Source organism: Sciurus carolinensis, chromosome 10 (assembly GCF_902686445.1).
Source record: "Sciurus carolinensis chromosome 10, mSciCar1.2, whole genome shotgun sequence".
Classification (NCBI taxonomy): domain Eukaryota; kingdom Metazoa; phylum Chordata; class Mammalia; order Rodentia; family Sciuridae; genus Sciurus; species Sciurus carolinensis.
In genome coordinates, this window is record NC_062222.1 from 125,436,172 (window position 1) to 125,462,588 (window position 26,417).

Genomic DNA, 26,417 nt, shown 5'->3' on the forward strand with positions numbered 1-26,417 from the left:
CATGATATTCTGTATCACCTGGAGCCCCGAGAAAAGGAGCAGCAGCTGTCTATGGTCTGAGACCTCTGAAACCATGAGCCCTCAAATAAATGTTTCCTCCTCTAAAATTGTTTTGTCAGGTCTTTTAGCCACAGCAGAGAAAAAACTGACTAAAACAGACATACTGAATTTCTGTATTTATCAGTTCTTGGACATCTGTGAGATTCCACTTTTGGGCTATTATGAAAAATGCTAATATGAACTTTGGCATAAAAGTTTTGTGTGGATATTTTTTCAATTCTTTTGAATATATAGGATTATAATTGTTGGGTCATGGTAAATATGTTCAAAAATTTGAAGAAAAGATAAACTGTTTTGCAAAGGGGTGAAGAGTTCAGTTGTTTTTGACTTACTATTATCCTTTTTATTGTTTGTCTCATAAGCATTCCAATGGATGTGAATTGGTATCTCATTGTGGTTTTAATTTGCATTTCTCTGTTGCCTTATTACATGGAGCATTTTCTCATGTGTTTATTGGCCACTTGGATAACCTTTTTGGAGGAAGGTTGATACGGGAAATTGTGATCATGTTTTAATTAGGAAATGTAATTTTTTATTGCTCAATTTTAAGAGTTCTTAATATATTCTGGGTATAAATCCCTCGTCAGATGCATGGTTTGAAATTGTTTCTTCCTTGTAATAAATTTATGTGCATAATATTAAAAAACATCAGTTTTTCAAATGCACAGAGAAACTTTTGCTAGAGCCTACATTACAGGCTAATTTCTTCTACAATTCTTGATTGACAAAATACCTATTTCAGGTATTAACATGCTGTGATATATCATCTGTTGTCTATAGTGCCATTGGAAATAAGTATAATTCCTATGTGGCTATTAAAATAGAGTTCAGGGCTTTTGCTGCCTAATCTCCATGCATTTCCAAAAGTCCTGGTGCTATTAAATATCTTCATGAACAAACAAGTGTTAAAAATATCATGATACTCACAAAGGAGTTAGTTTCTGTCAACTCTTTGAAAGGCATTACTCTATTTTTAATTATTCAAATTGCTTAAAATTCATTAAGTAACAGGCATGCACATAGGCACAGTAGGAGATAAACTATAACACACTCACAATCCCTGTCAGCAAAGGGCTATAATCTTGTTGAAGACAGAAGGATTACAAACACACACGCACACACACACACACACACACAGTGACAACCAACTCTGCAAAGAAGTCAATGACAGATACCAGATGGTACTGGACGTCTGCATTGCTAAGATGTTCAGAAGATGATGAGATTTCACTAGTTTTTTTTTTTTTTTAAAATGCTTAGAACACTAACACTAAAGGTCTTTCTTTTATAAATAAAGTCAGTAAAGGCAAACCATACATGGGCACAGGATCTGCAAGTGATTCCACACATGAATTTTATCCCCTATACAGGCTAGGTCCTATGTTAGACTTATAAAACTAAAACTGCTTTCGCTCTGCCTTCTCAACTTTCAGTTCTCTGTCAACCACTGTCCAGAAAATACTACCCTTTGTGTTTTAATACTTGCCAATCACTGAATCCTTGCACCTGTGAGCCAATGAAGTAGAAAAATAGATATAAAAGACTCCCTGATTAGATTCACAATTAACTGAGATTCAGAATGGTGACTCTCAATCTATTTTATTTGGTTGGTGTAAGGCTTGTACACGTCATGAATCAACTAAGTCCTAACAAATGAGTTTATAATAACAAATAGAAATCAAATGATCACTATTAGTAGTAGTATTAATAGCTAACTGAATTCTGAGAGATAGGTAAATTTTTAATTGCAACTTTGGCTAGAAAGATGAACTCAGAGAGTTTCTACAAAGAAGAGGTAGATCGAAGTAATGTGTACCCAATAAAATTAATGTAATCGTTGAGAGTAAAAATAGCAAGACAAAATTTACTATGCTCCGATACTTTCATTTTCTCCCTCCCAACCAGGATTTTGTGGGAGGATGAACTCACAGCTCTGCAGTGTACTGGGGAATATGATCCGGGATTTTGTTGAGTTTTTGATTGGAGCAATCTACTGTGGTCCCTTCACAGCGACACTTTTCAGGGCAAGCCAAGTCTGCAAAGCAGTCGCCACTTAATTTTGATCGATAATCTTCCGTACCTATTGAGGATTCAAGCCAAAGAAAGATGTACTGAGTGCAAAGGTTAGAACATTGATTAATTTGTAGGAAGAAAAAAAGTAAGATAACTATAGATTATGCAGCAGGGAGACAACTTAGGGAATTTTGGTCAATGGATGTCAGGAGAGGGTTAAAAGAAAGACTTGGAATTTTCTGGAATAAAGAGTGACCAGATTCACATGACAGGAAAACATTAATAAAGTTGAGCTTTTCACAGCTGTACTTTCTGCTGATCCACTGAGCCATTCTAGCCTATTTCAAAGCTAATCACACAATGGCTATTAATTGTTAAAAAAAAAAAAAAAGTTTTTCTTTTTTCTGAGTCAAGAATTAAAAATATATCTGGTAAAAAACATACTCCTGTATGTCAATGTAAATTAGGGCTTTCAAGGCAAATAGACGAACTGAGATTTTAAAATTTCTGTGGACTTGTATTATTCTCTCCCTCTCACATAATCTTCAGAAAAGCCTAAAAAGCCCTCTTTTTTCTCTTTTTTTCTTTTTGATTTTATAAAAAGAGACAAGTAATCCTGACTTGAGCCTCAGCAGCTTGTCATGCTGTAGAAAGCTGCGTGACGTTCCATGGTGCTTGACGGAACCATGTTTTACTCATACCTCGCAACCACATGGTTAGATCAAGCACAACAGAAAATCTCGCTACATTATCACTACACCAACCACTAGGCCACAGGGAGGACCAGGAGGAAAGATGAAGGGAGTAGGAGAAAAGCTACAGACTTTCTGGAAATGTAATACTGTTTACATGACATGCATTCTTCCCGCAGAATGTTTATGACCATAGTAAGAGTATTACTACCGAAGCTTTCCTGGAAACACAAAGAAGGGGCTATACTGAAAGATGCCTCCACCGTTCCTCAGAACTGCAGAATGGAAACCACAACTTTCAGGAACAAGGTCCAGGAAGAAGTTGAAGGTGAGCTACAAGGACAACAGAGAAGCTCAAAAGATCTGTGGTTTCTTCTTGAAAAAAATAGGCGCAAAAAGACCAAGACTAGAAGAAGATACATCAGGATTGAAAAGGGAGGACATTATGTTTCAGATCAGACACTTTTACTTACAGCCCAAATGGTGAATTCCTGCAAAAGTAAAGATCACCAAGAAGGAAAGAAAGACAGAATAATCCCAATTAAGGTTAACAGACATATATATCCCACTATGCTCCCTGCGTCCATTCTTTACCATAGCAACTATAGGGGAATAGCATGGTGTTATGAGATTTGTCATGCTTTGTAAAATTAATAATTTTTTGAAGCATGATGACTTTACAGGAAAAGCAATGGCATAAAAGATGCACAGTACAAGTTCTTGTCGATTCCTTTAAAGGATGAACTCTCTCTGAGAGATGTTCTTTGGAGTTATCACTGTGATATGGAGGATGCTATGTAGAATGGCAGCAGGCAAGTATGCATACAAAAGTGAATGAGAAATTGATTGCAGAGATCCTCAAGGACTATCATTAGAACATTTGAATTAATCTTAAGGTTGTAGCTTACATGCTTTGAAATGACCTTTTCAACTTCTAAATAATGTTCACTTAGCAGGAATGGAATCGGAATCTCATTGGAAATGTGCAATACCAAATATGATAGGTACACTACCTTTGGCGATTAATGCCATAGTGTTTATTGAGGATCTGTTTTATTGTGCCTTTGACCTTAGTCCAAAGTGAAATAAGGGCATATTGATAACAAAGTCTAAGTGACAGGTTCACTGAATATACTTCAAATAATCTGTAGTCAATGCCATGGCAAGAATATTTGTTTTATGATAGTTCATTAGGTAGACTCAAATTTTAATTAAAAGTTTGGGAAAAAAAAAAAAACTTGTAAAGGAGGCCCAAAGAATCCTTTTGTGTCCTGGCTTCTATAATTCTTATTTTAATTAATATAAATTTAATTATCAGAAATTGAAAGTTAAGACATGATAAGCATATATAAAAGATGTTTTATAAATCCTGTCTTGGTTCTTTTCTGCCAGTAAGAGGAAAAAACTGTATCACAATTATGGAAACAATTTGACCTTTGTTCTCTATTTGGTAAAACAGAAATACTAATTTCTAAATTTTTAATAAAATATGCTCAAACAGAATTTGAATAATTTGGTAACAATTACAGTAACTGCTATAATTTTTGGATTTAAATCATATTTAAGTATTATCCTATGGGTGGTCTGGTATTTAAAATGTGACTTTTTTCCACTTAAGTAATAGCTATCAGATGACTTTCCACTTAATAATTAGGTCAAAATAATAATGTTTTTGCCAATGAAGGTCAATGAACCATTCATTTCAGCAAGTTACTCTGATGTAGCCAAATATAATATGTAGAATATTACTTGATTATTCAAATTTAGTAATATAACTAAATAGATTAAATATGTGAAATTATTTAAATTATAATTCAATAATAGCAAAAATACATTTCTTTAACATAGAGACCAAACCCAGAACTCTTCTTAAGAAAGTAAATATGATTTTGAACACTGATTCTGTAGATATATTTTTTATTTATAGTTTTTAAAACATATTATAGTCTAGAATATACCCAGGAGATGGTGAATGTAACAAATCGATACTTAACATATTTTTTATATAATATTTTAAAACAACCAAGTCAAGAGGCATTTTATATAATTGGCAGGCAAGGAAAAAATAAGTAAAGGAACATAGTCTAAAGAGCTAACTCTAGAATCATCAGTCTTAGCAATGTTAAGATTGAAGTGATAACACATTGCAATTACTTTTCTTAGAAACACTTTATCAATTTGCCTAAATTATTCAAGGCATCAGTGCCCATGAACTTCTAATGCTTTCATGATGGACATCAGTAATCTTTTTTATGGAGTTATATTATAACTCCAGATTTGAAATATTGTAAAGTCACAAACTAGTATAAGGAATGAGTCACATAACTCAGCATGAGTTGCTATTTTCATATAAAAAGTGAAGCAAAAGTAGGAAAAGAATTATTCTTTTTTACATAAAAAGTTTTAAAAAGTAAGACTCCTATTGAAAATGCAATACTGCATGTTTATAACTGATTTCATGTAGAAATAGCTCTTTGACAATAGAAGGCCCCTGTCTTTAAAACTAGCTCAGTAAGCTATATTTTAAAAACAGGTTGAAAGATCAGGTATACAATGTAAGGAGAAAAAATGATTTAAGTAGAAAGCCATAGGTTCAAACATTTTAGCTACTGTGTGAAATTGTAGATAATGTGCCAAAGTGAAAGGGAGAGGAAAAAAAAGGAGGGAGTTTAATAATAAATATGTTTAACATCAGAAGCTGCATGCAAAGGTCAGGTTTTCAGGAAACAGCTACAAGTGATCTATGCATAAGTCAATCTACCTACAGAGTATTCACTGTAGTTTCAAAAGCATGCATATCAAAGTTTTAGAAGCTATTTCGTAAAGTGAGGAAAGGGTGTCTGCGGTTAGTCCTACCACCGAGCAAAACCTACCTGGAATGAAATACTGTTCTTTAGCTAAATAAAAAAAGAGAAAAAAAATAGAAGATGCACCTGAATGTCAGCAAGCAGAGATATGAGTTATATTAGATTAAGAATGGACTAAAGTTACTATTGATTACTAAATGAAAATATATATTCACAGCAGCAGCTGGAATACAATAATGTACAGTGAATAATAAAGGCATCTATGATCATGGACAATAACCAATCTCATTTTGATATTAGTGTTTAGTATGAATTAACTACCGAATGTGAATGCACCTGGAAGAGTTAGGCAGCATACTATAAAAACATAGAGAATTTGTTCTATCATCAAAATATAAATAAGATTAAAGGAAATAGTGCATTCCAATGAAGTGAGCTCTCTATTTAATAGCAATTCAATACATTTATATTTAGCTTTTGTAGATAAATTCAGTATTGCCAAAAGGTTAAAAAAAATCTTTTGGATAAAAATCTCTCTTCACAGTTCTACTCAAAATAAGGGAATGCAAAATGAGCAAGTGCATTAGGAGAGGCGAGGGATCAGGAGGGTTTTTGCCCCTGCTTCTGAGCCTCAGCAAATCATGTCACCAAGTCTCAGTTCATTTTCTGAAGAAATGAAAACATGATTGATTACTTGAAATTGGCCAACAGAGAACAGTACAACAAACACAAGACTTAACATATTTTAAAGGCATTTCAAGTAACTAAATGGCCCTTGTTATGTTTGAATCCCAAGTACCCAGTATGAAATATCCAGGCATCTTTTGAACTTGGCTGATAGCCTATTTCTTTTGCTAGATAGAGTGTTTAAAATGTTACATACAAGCGAATTTGTACTCTACAAGTTGGGTCTACATTTCTTGTGCTCTTTATCTTCATGGGCAGAAGAAAAAGAAATATGATTCTATGATTGTTTGGGACCCATCCAAAGGCTGACTGCTTTCAGTAGGTCTCATATAACCACTGTTTTTGGCCACAAGAGAGATGTCAATAAATTACCTGAACAACGGAATTTCTTGCTTTTGATCTGTCCAATCCTTTTGTTTGCCAGGCGGCGGGGGCTGGTACAGCGGGCACCACTGGTCTCAATCGGGTTGGTATGGAGATAATCCGCCAGCCACTTGAGATGGCAGTCACAAATAAAGGGGTTCTGGGCCAAATGCCTTTCAGGAACAAAGACAGAAGAGTTTTACACATGACTTGGATTGGACTCCACTCTCACATTCAGAGTGAAAACAGTGGTCATTGAATTTGATGCAAATCATATCTACATACATAGTTTGAATGGCCCGGAGAGGTGAGAAGGTCCCCTTGGCAATGGTCTGAAGCTTGTTGTCATACAAGGAGAGAAGGTTCAAGTTGTGGAGATCCTGAAAAGCATCTACCCGAAGGCAGTTTATCTTGTTGGCATTCAATAATCTGTTTGATCAAATAGTTGCAGAATTAAAGTGTAGCATCTCACTAACTCACCTGCAAGACTCTGTCCTTGAGAAAACCCAATCAAGAAGTACAAAAACTAACATTTTAACTTTAATAACAATTCAGGCATCACAGGCTAGGGATGTGTAGTTTAGTGGAGACAGCAAAATTCACGTGGTTAAACGAACCTAAATCTAGTGGTACTTAGACCTGCATTCAACAAATCTCATTAAGGATACCTAAGGATGATGCTGAGATAGAACAACAGACACAGGGAAGTGTCAAGGACACCTGTTGTCAGGAACAACATAAAAGTTTCTTAGAACATTATTAGTCCCTCAAGCTGCTCTGTGAAATAGTCAAGTCTAATTCAGAATAGCAGCTATCTCTTGGAACCATGAAACAGCTTCCTATTGGCTCCCAATAAAAGTGATCCTGTTTGCTCTTTGGTCCCCCAACAGTAGCTGATTTTGGACTTCTCTGTGATACATTTAATACTTTGCTAACAACCCTGGAGGAAAGGTTTGAGGTAAGGTTTGATGAACCCCATACTCTCCATTCCAGTCCATGATATAAGTAATGCTGGAAGTGTTTCTCAATTCACAAGCTAACAGAATTAAGGAGTTAGAAAAAAACTTGAAGACAAGAAAATAGCAGGGAGCAGAAGCTGAAAGAAGATGCTGTTATGGGCAATTTGTACTCATTTTAAATCAATATGGCCCAAGGAATAGGAAAATTATATCAGAAAACAGTATCTTTCATTGACCTGTCCCTTCTCCTAAAATCTCATCTCTTCAAAGCTGAAACACTCAACTTCACCAAGTTCTGAGCTAACTGTAAAGAGACAATCACGCCACCCTTTTTGATTCTGGTAGTCTTAAGAAAGGGTCTTAATCTAGAGATGTCACATTATAAAGGTGGTTTTACAAATAATATTCTACAAATAGATGCCCACATTTTATTAATATATCTGTTATACTAACTACCAGTAAGTATATTTGGAAAGAAAAAGAAGGTAGCACTTTAAGTGTGGGAGGCATATAGGGCAGTGATAATAAGAGCAGTTGAGAGAAGGGGCATAGAGAATATTCTAGAAAAATGCACAATCAGACTGGGGCTGGGGCTCAGTGGTACAGTGCTTGCCTAGCATGTGTGAGGCACTGGGTTTGATCCTCAGCACCACATGAAAATAGATAAAATGAAGGTCTCGTGTTCATCTACAATAGCAAAAAATTAAAAAAAAAAAGAAAAATGCACAATAACAGAGAGGCAACTAGTAGACAATATTTGGCTACAATGTCATACTATATCAATGTATAAAGATACCTATAGTGGGAATAGAATTATTCTATCAAATCAAACACAATATTTGATCATTTTATTGCAAAAAATATTTCAAAAACGAAATTAAAAACCCAAATAAAGTCATCAGGTCACAAGATCAGTATTTATCATTACTCAGTGATTAACTGTAAGAAAAAGAGGGTGAGAATTGGGGGTGAAGAGACAAAAGAACACTAAACATAGTTAAGGTTACATATCATCTAGTTAACATTTGATTCTGTGTGTGTGTGTGTGTGTGTGTGTGTATGAGAGAGAGAGAGAGAGAGGGAGGGAGGTGGAGATAAAGACTAGGTTGTTATATACAAACCTGCATAATGATGAGAAAAGTTTAAGACATAGGTAATAGGATATAGTTATGAGCATATTTTTATCAAATTAGGAATAAGATTTACATTTGGGAAGATTGTGCAATTAGAAATAATTGTTTACTAAATTAATGACAACAAATGACACTCACCAAAGAGAAAATAAAACTCTAAACTAAATTAAGAGTTTTAAGGAAGACTGACTGTGAACCAGGTAAGAGAAAAATGTATATCTACTTATCTTTGTATCCAAAGTCTCTAGGTAAGAGTCTTCCCCAAATGAGTTACTCTATAAGTGTTTAACAGAATTTGATGACTCAACACTGTTTTGGTAATTTTTTTCTTCCAATTTTACTTTTCTTATGGTCAGACAGTACATGAAGTCAAATCTGGTTCCTATAAATATGTATAGTGAGTTCTTTTCTTAGGTCAAATGAACAGTAGCTATTGAGTAAGAAATGTGGTGTTTAAGGATACCATTGAGGAATTACACACAATTCAGTAAAGATTAGTTTGAGGATACTGACTCAGTATATAAAATCTGGTATTTGGAGAAGTTATTCTAGCACTCTTGTTAGATTCTTTAGACAATGGTTGACAAGAGTATTAACGTATCTCCCTTATTTCCACTATTGGTTATAACAAAACAGAGATGTTTCACAAGCAGAGGATTTATACAAGCATTGCATAAGAGAACAACCAGGATGTATATGTTCATGACTCTGTGGAGAGAAAGGTTTGGGGACCATTCAAAACAGTTGTGTTTTCCAGTAAACAATCATTATTAATGTTAGCTCTAATAGACTGACCTTTTCTATGTCATTAAGCTACAGCTTTATGGGTCAAATTTTTCTGAAGCTTCCATGAGAACAGATGGTAAACTAACAAAATGTAATATTTGGTTCGACAGATCCAGAACAATCAAATACTTACAGTAGCTGTAAGGAAAAGAGTCCTTCAAATAAACTTTTTGGGAGTTCTGTGATTTTATTTCCATAGAGAACACTGAAAAAAAAAAGTATTAAATGAAAAAAAATCAGAAACCAAATAAACATCACAAGTGTATCTAATACATATGTATTCAAATACAGGGGGGGTTAGTAGGCAGTCAGCATGACAGTTGAATAAAATCTTGACTTGCAAATATTTTTTTCCTTGGTTATAGTTCATATGTATGATGACTGTTCAAAATTTGGAAAACAGAAAAACAAAGATTAACAAAAATTAATAAAATTCATAATTTAATTGCCCTTCTATATAAATGTCTGCTGTTAAATGTCATGTGTTTCTATACAACGCGCACACACACACACACACACACACACATACACACACATACATCATTCATGTGTAATGAGATACAGTATGTAAAATATAGATAAACATTAAATGTAAAATCCACTGCTCATTAATGGGATGTTTGGGACTCATGATATTGGTAAAGAATGAGAAGTAACCTCAAAAAAAGTAGGGCTTTTCTTTTTAAGTATATAAATTGTACGGTGGCGAAATGTAAGATTTGTGAAGACAGTGATTGTGAATATAGATTTAGGAGAACTTTTGAAATATATATTCCCCAAAGAGATATGAACCAGAATGCATTGTCACGGGACCCACTTCTGATCAGACACTAAGTGCAGCCATTAAGGGAGGAGAACATGGCAACCACCTCAGTATCCCTGGTACCTAGCGCAGGCTTCAGCCTACAGAGAGGTCCTCACACTGAACTGACCAGTGAAATGATGACACATGAGCAGAGAAGCAAATCAAGGAGTAAACTAACCAAGAGAAGTGAAATGAGGGGGTTTCAATAACAAATTAATGGAAAGTACTCTGCACAGCGGTCCTCCTGGCCACCAAGTAGGGATATCAGAAGTGTGTAGAAGAAGAAAGATACCATATTTTGAGGAAACATTTTGGCCACACACATCAAAAACCATAATGACGCTTACATAAATTTTAACTTAGTAAATCTTAGGAGTTCAATGTTAGAAAGTAAACGGAGATAACATAAAAGGTACAAAAATGTTAATCATCACATAATTTGTAACAGTGAAAAATTAAACACAGATGAAATGTCCAAAATTCCCAAATTCGGATTTGTGAAATACAGTTCACAATGATTAAAAAAACAAAAACAAAGTTTGAAGGATATTTAGAGACATGAAAATGCTTATGATATATCAGGTAAAATTCCAGAAACAAAGTATTAGCCAAGCACAGTGATGCACACCTGTAATTCCAGCTACTGAGGAGACTGAGGATCATAAGTGTGAGATCAGCCTTGACAAGATAGTGAGATCCTGTCTAAGAATCATAGAATTTAGTAGGCACTAGGTACTCAGTGAGATAGCTCAGTGATAGAACACCACTGGGTTCAATCCACAGTATAGAAAAAAGATAAATGCCAACAACAACAAAATAGTATGATACAGTGTTATATTAATTTTGCTCAATGAATATATATGTGTATACAGAGAAAAAAGTTCTTTGCCATCAAGAGATGATATGAATTTGAATCTATATGATTTTTCTATATTTTTATACCCTCTACAATAAACATATATTAGTTTGAAAATCAGAAAGATATTCCTTAGGAAAAGAAGAAAAGTGGGTGCTATAATACATGAAGAAAAAAGCTGAAATCAAATTCTAAATAATTAATATGTCTGGCAGCAGTACATGATTTCTGTCTGAAGGAGAAAAATAACAATATGAGAAGGATGTCTAGAGAGAGGGAAATTCTGTTCCCCTTTTAAGATGTCAGAGAGGTGGGATATATTACAAAATATGAAGAAAACTCAAGGGAATGAATGAAGCCAGTGCCATGTAGTGTAAAGAGTCCATTTGTTCAGATTCCAGCGTTACAGCTATGCAGTGCAACATAAAATTTTATTTGTATAGAATATAGATTTTTTTAGGAAGATAAATCAATTAGAGAAAAAAAAACAATTTAAAGAAAATAGAAGAACAAGAGAGAGAATTCTATGTTGTTAAGGACAAGGTGGAAAAGGATTTAAGAAAAAAAGCATGAACAAATATATATCTTGAGGTCAAGAATAAGATCAGAGATGGCAGTAGGGGACACAAATAAGCAGACTGAGATGACACCAATCAGGACTTTCGATTCTCAATGCCATTTCTTCAACTCTCTCCACAGTATACACCATGCTCTTATATGTGCCAGCAGCTTTGCTAAGTTTTAAATTTGGTGCCCAATTAAATTGAATCCAGCTATGATTTTTGAATATCCATCATTTATTCATGCAGGAGGTACTGATATGATTGAGATGAATAAGGGGTGGCTTTAAAAGGCAATCCAAACGAGCAGTTTTAAATACTAGGTTTCATATACTGAATCTGTTGAGATTTAAAAAAAAGAAAGGTGTATACAAATTGTGGGAGATTGCATAAAAATCAAGGGATGATTATTTTAGTAGGTTGTTGCTTTGGGTCTTTTTCTTCTAAAGTGGGTTGAAAGAGCATGAAAGGAGGATTGGTGGGAGGATGTCATATATATCATGAAATTTGTTTTCCAATAAATCATTGTTTTCTTAAAAACTAATAAAAAATCATTGTTAATGAGACAAAATAAGTTAATTGAGAAAAAGAGAAGAAAATTACCTAAGGATGCAGGAAATGTAATGTATAGATGCCATCACTATATGACCTATCAACCATAAAAAATATTATAGTAAAAATACTAAATGTGAAGGGAAAGAGATTTCTCTACAAGAAAAAAAGGTATAGGAATATTCCTACCCCCTCCGGTAATAGAATCAAATTTATGACAGCAAGGATAATGAGTCAAAAATCTCAAAAATCCAAAGACCAGGACAGGGAAAACAGATGACAGAAAAGGAAATGGAACCAAAATTTGTAATAATGAAGGAAAGACATGCCATCACACAAAGATATGAACTGCAAGAAGACCAGTGAGACTCTGTACTACAGTTTAAAGAGGGAAAGAAAATTAAAAAAGAAATTGAAAGATACAAATGAATTCAATTGAAAAGAAAATAACAGAGGAGGGATTTGGATAATATCATCCACATACAAAGAATAACACATGGGTAGCTTCTCTAGTTTCCTTATACATGGCTGATATTAAGTAACTACCTACAAGGTACAATTATGCTGATAGAGGTTTTTTTATGGTTTTTTGGAACAATAGGGAAATCTTAGGGCTGCTCTTGTAGCTGCTATAAGAAGGAAAGTCAAGAATGCTAGTCTGAGATTAACGCTCATGTTTAAACATGATGGCAGCAGGAGACAGCAACCGTTCCTGTCCTGTCTGTATTCTCCTGCCTTTGTTGAAAACTGGCAGAAGACAGAACTCCTACCGAAGAGAAAAAATGTCCAACGTAGAAACCTATCAGATGGTTTTCATGAAAAAGGTATTATGGTCTGATTCGAGATTCCTCAGAAACATAGGAACAGAGCCCACACTTGACCCTACTACCCCACCCATTGGTATTTATTCAAAAGAACCAAAATCAGCACACTGTAGGGATATATGCATACCAATGTTCGTAACAGCAAAATTCACAACAGTTAAGTTATGGAACCAGACTAGATGCCTGTCAATAGACGAATGAATAAAGAAAATGTGGCATATATATACATATAATGATTTTTTTAATGCATCCATAAACAAGAATGAAATTATGTCATTTGCTGGTAAATGACAACAAAACTGGAGGACATCATGCTAAGGGAAATAAACCAGACTCAGAGAGTCAAAGGTTGAATGTTTTCTCTCATATGTGGAAGCTAGAGGGAAAACAAACAAACAAACAAAAAGCAATGAAAAAAGGGATCTTAGGAAAATTCAAAGGAGACCAATAGAGTAGTGGAACGGGGGGAAAGAGGAGAACATGAGGAAGTAACAAAATCTACCATACCATGCTACGTCCATGTATCCTGAATATATTTACATATAATTATAATTATAATGCACTAATAATAATAAAAACAATAACAGAAGGGAGATTCAGTAGAGTAGAGCAAACAGCAAACAGACCAGGGGGAGAAAGGAGGAAAGGGAAAGGGAAGGTACTGGGAAATGAGCTTGGTCAAATTACGTTATGTGCCTGTTTGAGTATGGCATTATGAAATCCAGTATCATGTATAATTACAGTGTGCCAACAAAAAATTAAAAATTATAGTGCTGTACTTAATAAATTACAAACAATGATATATGTGTTTGAGAATTATAATATTAAGTAACTTTAAAAGACTACAGTAAAAAGAAAGCAGAAGGCAAAATTAAAACATTATATTTCCATTTTCATTGAAGCACAGGCAATGAAATGCAACACACTCGTGAGGACTCTTCACACCAATCCAGAAAAAGACTGTCGGAAATGTAAATATAGCAATCAAGTCTTGCACAAGACCCCTGAAGAATTTAGGAGCTAGTTTATGAAGAGACAATAATGAACTGTGATAGTTTTCAAGGGGCTAAAAAACGTAAAAAGAGGAAATATTATTAAGGCAATAAAGTTTAGGAGTAAACTCTGCAAGAAAGCAGATAGAAATAAGTTCTCCACTGGTTAGTCTCCTTCTTGACATTTAGTAGTTGTTTTTGAAGTACATATATTTGAAGGAACAGAGATTTGACTTTATTCTGTCCTTCCACAGGGTTGGAAGTAGTATTGCTTACTGGGTACACAGTTCTCTTTGGACAAATTGACTATTTGAGTTTTATAATTAATTTTTTTTTAATTTAAGAACCTGCCAGCCCACCCTGGAAGCAGTACATGACTACACTCTGCATTTTCTACCAACAACTCTTCCTCTTGTCTTGGGCTTCCTCTAGGCAAACCCCCCAAAGTCAAAGAAAGGAACAAATGAACCTGAGCAGTTACTACAGGGAAAGCAAAAGTTTTCCATTTTCTTTTTTCAAAGAAAACTACAGCCTTCTGAGCCGAACAACATAGCCACCTGAACACCCATGTGTCCAGCGGAGCCTGTCTAGCTCTCCCCTTGCTGACAGAGAAAGGAAAATGTTGCACTAACTCCAGGTGTTCATCTGTGTCTTGCACATATGTGTTGTGGCATTGTCCCTGGGTGCCCCTGACTTCTGAAATTCCAAACAGGTTGGCAGTAAGATTCATCAGTGAGAACCCTTCTTTAAGCATGTACCTAACAACAGAAAGCAAGCCAGCCTCCACTTGGAGACTAAATTTTGATATAAAGGATGTTTTACTTGCTGGACTTCTGATAAGTTTTTACAAGTTTGAAGGAGTAGCAATCTTGACGAATTTATTTTAGAACATCTTTAGTTTACATGGTTATCTCCCCAAAAGTCCTCTTGATAGTAACAAGGTCTCAACCTTTCTTATCTTTGTTCTTTCAGGGAGATCTGAAGGTAATTCAGCAGGAGAGGAGGGCAGTTCTCTCTGGTCATCACCCCTGTTCTCAGCAAGTCCACCCAGCATCATCTAAAAGGGGCACTATCCCAGGCACAGAGACTAAGAGCCTATAGGTTCAGAGATCAAAAATATTCATTCAAAATAATCTTCCCCCACTTTCTTTCTGAGAGAATAAAGTTGTCCAAAAAAAGAGCTCTCTACTCTTGTTTTGTTAGCAAATTATCAAACCATAAGTTACCCCTAAAAATGGGTTAATTTTAGTGACAGGTAGCAGTTCTCCATGAAAATGATGAAGTATTAACAATAATATTTTTTAATTATTTTTATTATGATTCAAAAATTTTAAAAATTTGTTTGTTATACATAACAGTAGAATGAACTTTGATACATCACTTAAAATGGAGTATAATTTCTCATTGTTCTGCCTATACATGATGTAGAATCCCACCGGTCATACAGTTATGTATGTACATAGGGTAATAATGTCTGATTTGTTTTACTATCCTTAGCCCCTCCCCTCCCTTCTCTCACCTCTACCTAATCTAAAGTAACTCTATTCTTCCCTATCCCCCCACATTGTGAATTAGCATCAGCATGAAGAATATCATGCTAAGTGAAATAATATTATTAATAATTAATAATTCATCACACAAATTTAAGACAGTATTTTTTCTTAAGCCTAAATTTAAAAAGTGTGACCACTCTGTTGTGAATTTTGCTTCTCTCAAGGAAGTCATCGATACTTACAGTGAATTCAGAGAACGCAGTCCTTGGAAAGAATCAGGTGCAAGTTCAGAGATCTGATTATTGCTCAGGTCACTAAGATCAAAAATAAGGTTAGGTTAAATTAAACAGATGTCAATGAGGTTTGCTGTAAGAGAAGGGTATTAATGGCTTTTGTATGTTGGTTTTGCACCTATCAGGGCATGTATCAAATTTTCAATATAAAACCAGAAGAATTCTGAATTCAATGACAAATCACCCTTTCTAACTATCCCCTATTTGCTTAAATTGTCATTATAGATTCCATCTCTTGTTTTGACAATAAAGCATCTGAAAATTTGCTTACTATCCTGACCGCATCACTAGTGTAAATCAATATGCTAGATTATAAAGAGTTTTAAATCACAAAGTTTAGAGATCAAAATGTTATTATAGGATTAACAAACAGATGATCACATTACTTAATATTTAAGTTGCCAAACTCTCAAATATTCAAACTTAAATTTCCTCGCAAGGTCATGACCTGTGTAATTTTAAAAATTGCATGTATTCTAGAGTATTGTCCACTTACATTCTTCTAAGCTTTTTATATGGTGAGAATGCTCCAGGAGGGATGACCTTGATTGAGTTCTGTTCCAAACGTCTGCAATGAAAAAATTCATTTTTTAATCGAAACATGAATTCTCAGGTATGTTTAAGTCAAGCTGAGGCAGGATTCATGCCAAGAGTTAAAGCTAGTGCTTTTCATGAGGGATATTTTCTTTTTCCTGAAAAGTGACTACTAAGATTATTTCTGCTGTCTCCTAAATGTGGAACAAGATTAAAATTAAAAATAAGACAATTTTAAAAGTAATAAAAATATTCAAATTTTTAAGCATCACAGGTTATCATTTTGTAATCCTGGATTTTACATAAAAAAGGAAGCAATTTCAAGAAACTAACATGGGGGTACATTTTAATAACATACAGATAAGAGAACTATGCAGTAATATATATCATATATATGATATACTTTTAGAGATAATCATAACTCTACCAAAAAATAAGTTACTGTTGAATATTAAATTTTATCAACTCTTTCTTTTGTACAAAAATATAAAATTATAGGTTGAAAATTGTTTTAGTCACAAAAGTAACTTTGAAGCTACTTAGAATGCAACATTTTAAATTCTAAACCCATAATGCTATAGACATTTTCAGTAAGACAATTTGGACTCTTGTCGATTCATTATGTGAACAATTCACATAAAAACCAAGGTGCAATGTGCACTGAAACACAACTAAAGAATTTTTATGATACACTAAAATTACAGATTTGAAAATAGCTCTGTGGTACCATCTACTTTATGATCCTTCGATCAGAGGAAGCTGAGTTTACACACCTAGGTAGGAAAGACACCAGGATGATTTCATAAAGCCACTTGGTAAATAATTTTCATCAAAAGATGTTTCCTCTTAACCTCATTCCTCCCATATAAACATCCTTAAAGCATTTCCCATCCCCTATGCCTCTTCTGTTCTGCTGTTTCCTTAGAGCTGACTGCAATGAACCACGCCGTCCAGGTTCACTGGCCAACTGACCTTCCATGACATCGAGTCCCTGGAAAGCACTGGTGGAAGACTGAAGTGTGGGAGACAGAAGCCTGAGCTTTCCTCCACCACTCTGTCTCAGAATGCTCACAGCAGTCACCTCCTCTTCCTCTTAATTTTAGCTCCTGCTATGTCCACCTCCTAACTTGTTAACGCTACCACCTTCTTTGGTCTTTAAGCCTTTGGAACAATTTTTTTTCTGTGTCACCTTTGTACAACTCTTGAACCTTTTCCCCATATTAAATCCTCCTCTTGAACTACCTTACATGTACTGTATTTTCCTACCTGGATTAAAATATATATTTACATATACATGAACAAAAATATATGTGGATACATATATATGTATATATATATACACATATATGTGTATTATGTGTGCATTTAGATATTATTTTACATGCATTTATTTTCTGCTGGACAGGTTGTTAGATCCAAAGGGGAAAATTTACCTCAAGAGACAGGAAACAAATCATAAGAAGAAAATATGAATTGGCATCTGCATTATTTATCTGGATCTTAGAAAGAGGACTTTTTTCCAAAAGCTTTAAATACAGCAAAGGGTGTTTAAATCATTTCACTATTCCATTATTGATCAGTATGTTTTGAATAGATGGATAAGAGATGCCTTTTTGTCTTGATCCATTATTATAGTTAAATTTTAAGAAGTTTAAAACATAATCAATAGAAATACAATAGCATAAGCTATGGATGGAATATGGTTGACCAAGGAACTTTCTTTGAATCTCAGTCCATGAAACTTCACTCAATATGTTAACGATTTGCTCACAATAATACAGTGCTATAATGAGGAAAAATTAAGACCTGTTAGTAGTAGATTTCTTTAAAAGCAATATAAAATTTGATCATACAAACATTTTTTTATGAATACCATTTCAGATCCTTGAAAATAATCTAAAAAAACCAATTGTCATTCATTCATTCATTAACTCTACAAATAACTGATGTCTCTCATAAAATTGGAAATCCATAGAGATCAAAGCAGACATATTTAGACCATCATGGAGATTTTATTAATAAAGAGTCTAATTTTTCACTTAGATTTCAAAGCTGGAGTCTTCAATACAAGTTTTTTTCAAAATGCTACATTCAGCATTGAGACTTCCTAAATGTCAATATCCTGAATTCACAGAAGTGGACAAGCTAGTACAAATACCACCATTTAATATGACTGGAGACCCTCCATGGAAATTTTAAAATGAATTTATTATTTTACAGTCTCTGAGCATAGCATAATTATAATGATCATTCAGTCATTGTTCTAGTGGCACTTAAATACGTGTTACAATAATTTGTTTTACTTACAATTAATTTTATTGATAAACTTCCCTAATAAAGTAACAAAACAAAAATATATACAATGAGTAAGGCCAGGTTTTTTTTTTAGAAAATGCATTCTCAAAATGCTATACGACAAGGAGAATGTATAATAAAATAGTATGCAAAAGTAATACTTCAAACATAAAATATTGATGCTGTATGTATTATATCACTGCAATGTACCATGATTTCATCTTTAGGTTGAAAATTGCTTCGTTTACAAGGTACCTAACAGAAAGCAGAGCGATGGCACGTGCAATGTATTTGCTTGCTTTTGTTTATTAATCTATTTATTTGCAAACTTTTTCAGAAAAATATTTGAAGAAAACTTACACTGTTATTTAAACTGACTCAGCAGCTAATTGGTTTTTTATTACACTGTCTCAGCAGTCCATTAAGAGAAAACATAATTGCATACTTCATTCTCAAGAGACAGATTCTCAAGTAGGGAAATACATTACCACTGACAGATGTCAAACAAATTTGAAAACATTGCAAAGTGCCTGTTGTGTCTTCTTTAGGATAAACTTTAAGGATTTTAGGATAAAGTATTTTTCTTTTTCATTACAAGGACTTTATAGTATATTTTATAAACTGTAAAGAACACTCATCTCAAATGATGTCCCCCAACATAACAGTGGGGAAAGTGTTTAAGCCAAACTATAAAAAATAAACAAACATTTGAGTTTTAGGTTAAAGTAAGGAAAAAAAAAAAAAGCAGAGCTAACTCTGTTATCCTCTAATCTTCTGCTTTAATGGCATAGAATCTGCTGAATTTTAGAGAGTGCAAATTTGAATCCATTGTTCCATGAAGAATCTAATTAAAAGCATTCCAGGATTACAAAAACAGATAGTATAATGGCTAAGATATATTTGCATGCTGAGGATAAAACCCCCCACAATTAAAAGCCTTCCAAATGCCAATTCTTTGGAGAAAATGCAGTATTTTGATTTTGAAAGTAAAAATAGATTTAGCAAGTGAATAAGAGGAACTTCGATGTGCTGATACTACAAGGAAGACTTTTTCATGTGAATGTGACCAGAACCTCTGACAGAATTTATGTTATCAATGCAAAAATATCTTATCATTGTATATATACACGCATGATTATTTATTAATATATTTGTATACTGTCTATATAAAATCAAAGCAATGACTGCTAGATCTTAAAAAATTAGAAGGAAATTTTAGTTACATGCTCCATGAGATGAGAAAATGAAGGCAGTTTTCTAAATGCTACAATTTTTTAAAAACCTCATATATGTGATATAGGTCCTTCCCCTCCCCTATCCACATATTTTTATCTCTTATTCTTTAACTAATACTATTTTATAGTACCAGTTTTGAACTTTTATAGTTCCTAAAGGATGAACAGCAAAGTAAAATATAGCACTTTCTATTTCCATTTCAAAGATTATGGAAAATGGGTAATCATGGAATACTCCTCTGCTTTAATCATGGGGACCAAGAGAATATAGCAATTATGTTCAGGTACACCTTTCAAACCAGTGAATTCCAATTCATCCATATGTGGACTAATGTGCTCTGTGGTGTATAAAATTCTCTACTGTGGAGCAGATCTCACATCAGTAAGCCATAGATATACACTATGAGTGGGCAATTAAAAAAATCCCTAATTCTAAAAATTATTATAAGATATTAAACAATATTTTTCTATTTAAGTTATACTCTCAGATCACAGCATTCAATTCTTATGCATTATTTTCAACATTTTTCAAATCAAATTATTTTGACAAACTGTGAAAAATAGAGTTTATATGTTAAATCTTATATAGTGCTCCTTAATAGGTTTTCATATGCCTTGTATGTGTTTACATGTAAATTTTTAACCTTATTTTCTTTAGCAATTAGAAGTATAAGTTTTGGACTTATGCAGACTCAAATTAATTCCGAACCTGTCATTGATTAGCTTTGTGGACCTTACAAAAGCTATTTTCTTTCTCTGTATCTTAGCTTCTCTTTCTGAAAAATGGGGGAAAGAATAGAATTTACCATAATGTTTTGGTAAAAAGTACATGAGATGTAAAGAAAATATATATTATTTCTCATGCATAAAACTAGTAAAATAATTAAAACATAGAATGTGTATTCATATGTAAATATATATAATATACAGCATTATATGATTAAAAAGCCTACAACATATATTACGCACACACACTTTATATAAAAGAATAAAGTTATTTCACAATTGGCTCTCTAATGTGAAATAAATATGTATGGTTCCAAACAATATTTTTAAACCAATTAGGAGCACAATTTTGAAGATAACTATATATTAAATGTGCGCACATATATTGCAATACATATGATTTCTAATTTCTATGATCAACATGATTAAAAATAACACTTTCTATAATTTGAAGTCTATCTTAGAAACTCAGAAAGTTTTTTCAAACCCAGTAAAATATGAATTTAGATTGATTGTGTCTGTAACATACAGCCCAGATGCTGATTATACATGGCAATAAAACTGACAGTTCTTTGCATTTTCTCCATCTGCTTTTAACATAAATGGCAAAAACAGCTGCCAGAGAGTAGAACATGAATTTAATGGGGTGAGGGGAGGGGAAGTGCAAAGACTCTAGCTTCTGAATCTTAACTTGTTCAGTGTAGCCAATATATTTTCATCATAGAAAACATCAGCTCAGCATTTGAAAATGAAGAAACATCAATATTCCTTTGACATCAGGGATCCTCTTGCCTACTTATAATAATTCCAAAGTAGGCACATTATATTTCTGGAAAGTTTCTCCCAACTTTAGCAGTAAATGCATGTTGTTGAAATTCTTCATATGTCCCTATATAAAATGACCCAGCATATTTTAGACCAGAATATTATTTCTGTTTTCTTATAGTAGTCTCGACAACATTTTAAGTTCAATAAATATCTTCAACAGCTGAGTGAATATTGGTCTCTAGAGGGACATGCTTTGCATACAGCTAGCATTTTTACCTTAGGATTGTGTCCACACTAATTGATTATCCCTATCTAGGGATGACTTGTTCTTGAAAATTATCCATTTCCTTAATCTTTTTTATTTCTTCTGATGTCATTCTAGAATACACTCCCTTGAGTGTAAATTCAAATGACGATTTCATAGAGGAGAGAGGACTTTTTTCCCTTTTGGTCTTTAAACATTTACTCCAAGAAAAAAATACATGTGGATGCATGTTTGTGCACATGTGTGCATGTATGTACAGACATGCATTTGATTGTACAGGTAGACACACTTTCTGTTAAAATTCCCATGCAAGTGTTCATGCGGACACATATTTAAATACAAACATATACTCAAAATGCATAATCAAAATGTTTAGACAGAGCAATAGGATGGACTCACCAAATTCAGGAGGACAGAGTCTAGACTTAAAATGTCAATAACACAAAGTTTTCATACATAATTTTCTTTATCAATCCAAGAAAGAAAAAACGCAATTCAGTTTTCATTTTTCCACAAATAACTGCAACATTTTGGATACTTACTATGAGTTAGTCACTAAGTTGAGTCTCACATTTGTTAACTGTTTTTGTTTTTAAAGCATTTGTAAATTATTTTCATTTATCACTTTTTAAAAAGTATTTATTACTCAATGAGTAAACAACAGTCTCCATTCTCTTTCATCCCTGCACTAAGTTCTTCAAATTCTTCAAATTATGTATTTTCTATTTCCTAAATCTAGATAATACTGTGATTACTAGTAGCATTTAAAGTAATTCAGTCTTTCTAGCTGATTAACCATAAATCTAGAACATAAATGCTAAAAAATACACAACAACTTCATTCATTCTGAGAATGAGATACACTCTGCACCCCAGATGTCTTCATTTTAGGACAGAATCTATGCAATTCATATTTTACACTTGAGAGGTTTGCGTTTTTTTTTTTTCCCGGTAGATGTTTTATGGAATCAACTGCATTAGTGCTAGCATCACCTTCTGGAAAAACTTCCCACCACTTCTACTGCCACGCCTGCTTTCATTATCCCCTGTAGAGACTGTGGCTAAGGCATTCTGGGTGGCTGCTGTCCTCCAATCCCCTCTCCACCCCAGGTTTCACTGGTTTTCCTAACCAGCGAATCTAACCATGCTACTCAATCCATTCTTCCATCATGTCACATCATTGGGCAGACTCTTCTTCCATATTGGGCTTCCACTTTATGTTTTAGCACCTGCAAATTTCTAATTCCTCCAAACCCCACACAACTCTCACCTTCCTGGAATTTTACAGAGGCTCTTTCCTTGAAAAGTTACAATTTCTCTGACTGCAAAACATATCCTCAAACTTGAAGGTTACTTGATTCCTCTGGACAAAGCATGGTTTTTCCTTCTCTATGTTCCATGACCTATGTTCTATGACCTATCACATAGTTTTAAAGATCTTATCTGTTTGTGTGAAATTTCAATTTTCTGGAGTGATGACATTTTGAAGATTGAGACCGTGTCCTTTCACTCATGGTTTTTGATGAAGAGTAGGCATTCAAATATATATTTTAAAATGCTACTTTTATACCTGGTTTTCTTCTACTGTAATAGTACTCATCAGACTCTTTGGGCTTTTGTTCTTCTTTTATACTTCTTTTTGTACTGGGGAATGAAGCCAGGGGTGCTCTATCAGTGAGCTGTATCTCCATTCCTTTTTATTTTTCATTTTGAGACAGGGTCACTGAATTGGTGAGGCTGGACTTGAATTTGTGATCCTCCTGCCTCAGGTTCCTGAGTAGCTGGGATTACAGACCTGCACCATCATGCCAGTTCTCTTTGGACCTTTTAGGAGAAACTAATTGGAATTTCCACTTCTACTCATTTCTATGTTAATTTCTGCCTTTATCATTTTTGTATGTCCTTCCTTCCAATTCATTCATAACTTCACTATACTCATTTTCACTTCTTAACAAATATCACAAAATATTTGTTCAGTCTCCCATAGTTTTCTCTTAAGAAAGTCATTATAGCTTTCTGAATATATGATCATGCAAATCAACAAAAAAGCATGCAAGCATCAGTGTGTGTGTGTATAACATCTATGTTACATATATAACTTTTGGGGAAATTGCTATAAATAAATAAGTTGAGGAAGACAAAATAATTTTCTTATCATGAGTACAAAGTTCTAATAAAAAACAGTTTCTCTGCAGGTAATGGGTATATACAGATTCTTAAAGTTGATTATTCTACTATTTCTTCAAATGTCAATTAAAGGTTACTCAAAATATGCATATAAATTTGAGAATTCTGATAAAAAATTCAAAAATACTTCAGTGAAATCAACTATGGTTTATAGAATTACATGTATAATTAAATCTACAAAAGCAATTCTCACAATGTTTCATACAAAATTTCATTGTGGAATTATCAAAGTTGTAGGGCTTTGTATGGCCATAAATAACTAATAATAATGAGACTTGTATGTTTTGTGTGAACACATTTCAGGGCTCTCTTTTTGATGCTAATAGTCAATTTGATTTTCTGCAATCTGTAGAAAGTTAAATTATTATGTCTTTTTCTGGATTCTTATGATGAAATCACAATAAGAAAACTTTAGAAAACATAATATGAAAAAACACAAAAGAATAAAAATAATGGTGAATAATATTTATGTGAAAAGTTTATTTTATATAAAATGTCTTTATGACTACTCATCTCATAAAAATATCTGGAAAAAATCCTGCTATTTTGTTTTTCTATGCACATAATCAAGGCTAAAATATATTGACTTGCATATATATATATTAATGATAGCTTTATTTTATTTTGATGCTAAGATTATTTATTTAGTGATATTTCTATGATAACTGATATATAATTCAATAGAAAATTAACTTAGCCCTTTTATTGTACTTAGTGAATGTTACCTAGTTTCTGCTATTGTGAGAATTTCAAAACAAAATTTCAGAATATAACTCTAATTTCCTACTTCTCTGAAGACAGGTTTACATAAAATACTAACCAAACTATTTTCTACAGCACAGAAAAAGAAACATTTTCTGATAATTTTTAAAGAAAATACAACTTTCTACATTCTGTTTCAGTAGGAATGAAGTAAGATGAACAGATCAATTTTTTGCAGATATGTTTATCATAAAGAAGGTGTTAATTATGACTTTTTAAAAAGTGTTATATATATTTCTAATAAACATAAACATTGAGAGTGTTTTCATATTAGTTAATCTGACAAGTACAATATTGTGAAATAGAAAACGTAAAGCCAAAGCCATACTCTAGGCTAGCCAATTAGATGGGTAGATCTGAAAAGACTAAAGTATCAGGATCCTGTAAAACTGCCAAATGCTATCGAAGGTTCCAGGAACGAAGTGCACTAGAATAACTATGCACTGAAGTAGTTTTGCCCTAATTTCCTTTACTATGAAGCTGTTTAAACTTTACCTATTTTATTTTGCACATATCATCAACTTTTAAAATATTTTTATAGGGAAAAATCTTTTCATATTGTAAACAATTTCACTTGGAAATTATCAACCTAACTAACCAGGCAATCATAGATTATACCATGTTTTTTTGTTTCTTACCAATAAACCTAAAAAAAAAATTGTATCATTTGCTTTACTTAAATATCTTAGCAATATTATTTGAATAGTAAAGTCATTATTTTACATAAACTATGAAAAAATAGTCAAACTGTAGCATTTTTACATTTAAAATTTATTTTTAAAAATTTGAATAATTAAAATAAAGAACTAATTACACAGCATGATAGCTGTACAATTAGGTGAAACTTTATTAAGTGCATACTAAACAATTAAAACTTCACACTTGACCGCATATTTGTAATTCTTTTAAATCAGTCAATACAGAATGAACTATTTAAAGATAGGTTGATCAAATTTAAACTGCACCCTCCTACGTGTATATAGTCTGTTCATTTAAACATGTGGACTGAAAATTCGATCTTGTTTAACAGAAGTATGGAGTCAAGATTTTGGAAAGTGTAAATGCAGAAATAGCATGCAAAAGGGCTAAACACATATGAGAGGAAGTATTTGAATAGAAATGGACAAGAAGTTTTAAAAGTTGTATTCAGTATCATAAATTGTTATAAATCAGATGAGTATTTGAGAAACACTGCTACTTTCATTTCTTTGTAATTATGGACATGATGATCTAGAGTAAAGAAACAGAATAGAAGTACCCCCAAAGCTAGTAGTTAATCATCATCATTTGAATTCTCTTTCAAAGAACCTTCTTTGCTACTGGAATAGAGTAGTAGGGTAAGTGAATTTCCTTTACATTTTACCCATTTGACTTGCATTTCCAATAAAAATACTAAAACTTCTGAGAATCTGCAAGGCATCTTTGGAAACTTCAGAACCAAGGCAGAAATTTGCTACCATTCTGTCCCTTCTCATAATCTGAAGTCTTCCAGACAAATGAAAACAAACCAAAAAGACCCCCCCCCCACCCCCCCGGCAAAACTGTGCGACTTCCCAGCCAGAAAGAAGCCACCATGGAGTAAATAAGACATGCTAAATTGTTACAATCCACCTTCTCACTAAGCATTTCCCACAATTTACGGAATTTCTGTAAGACTTCTTAAAATGGTGATATGCCACAGAAAAATCTATAACTGGATTGAAGAGAACAAAATATCTGCTTTATGACAACCCATCACCTCGTATTCAAAATTTTGCACCTCTAAAGGTTA

The 26,417-nt window shown here is 33.3% G+C and overlaps 1 protein-coding gene across 2 annotated transcripts in view; it reads right to left on the reverse strand.

Moving 5' to 3' along the window:
• Slit2 (slit guidance ligand 2) overlaps nt 1-26,417 on the reverse strand; it is a 344,949-nt gene that overhangs the window by 70,541 nt on the left and 247,991 nt on the right. Inside the window, exons 10-16 of one of the 2 annotated variants that reach the window (XM_047566498.1) lie at nt 16,372-16,443; nt 15,825-15,896; nt 9,634-9,705; nt 6,908-7,051; nt 6,632-6,795; nt 5,639-5,662; nt 1,990-2,140 (exon numbers count right to left, since the gene is read on the reverse strand). In XM_047566498.1, the coding sequence (XP_047422454.1) occupies nt 1,990-2,140; nt 5,639-5,662; nt 6,632-6,795; nt 6,908-7,051; nt 9,634-9,705; nt 15,825-15,896; nt 16,372-16,443 (699 nt within the window). The remainder of the gene's footprint in view (nt 1-1,989; nt 2,141-5,638; nt 5,663-6,631; nt 6,796-6,907; nt 7,052-9,633; nt 9,706-15,824; nt 15,897-16,371; nt 16,444-26,417) is intronic. The other variant, XM_047566500.1, reaches the window with a different exon arrangement.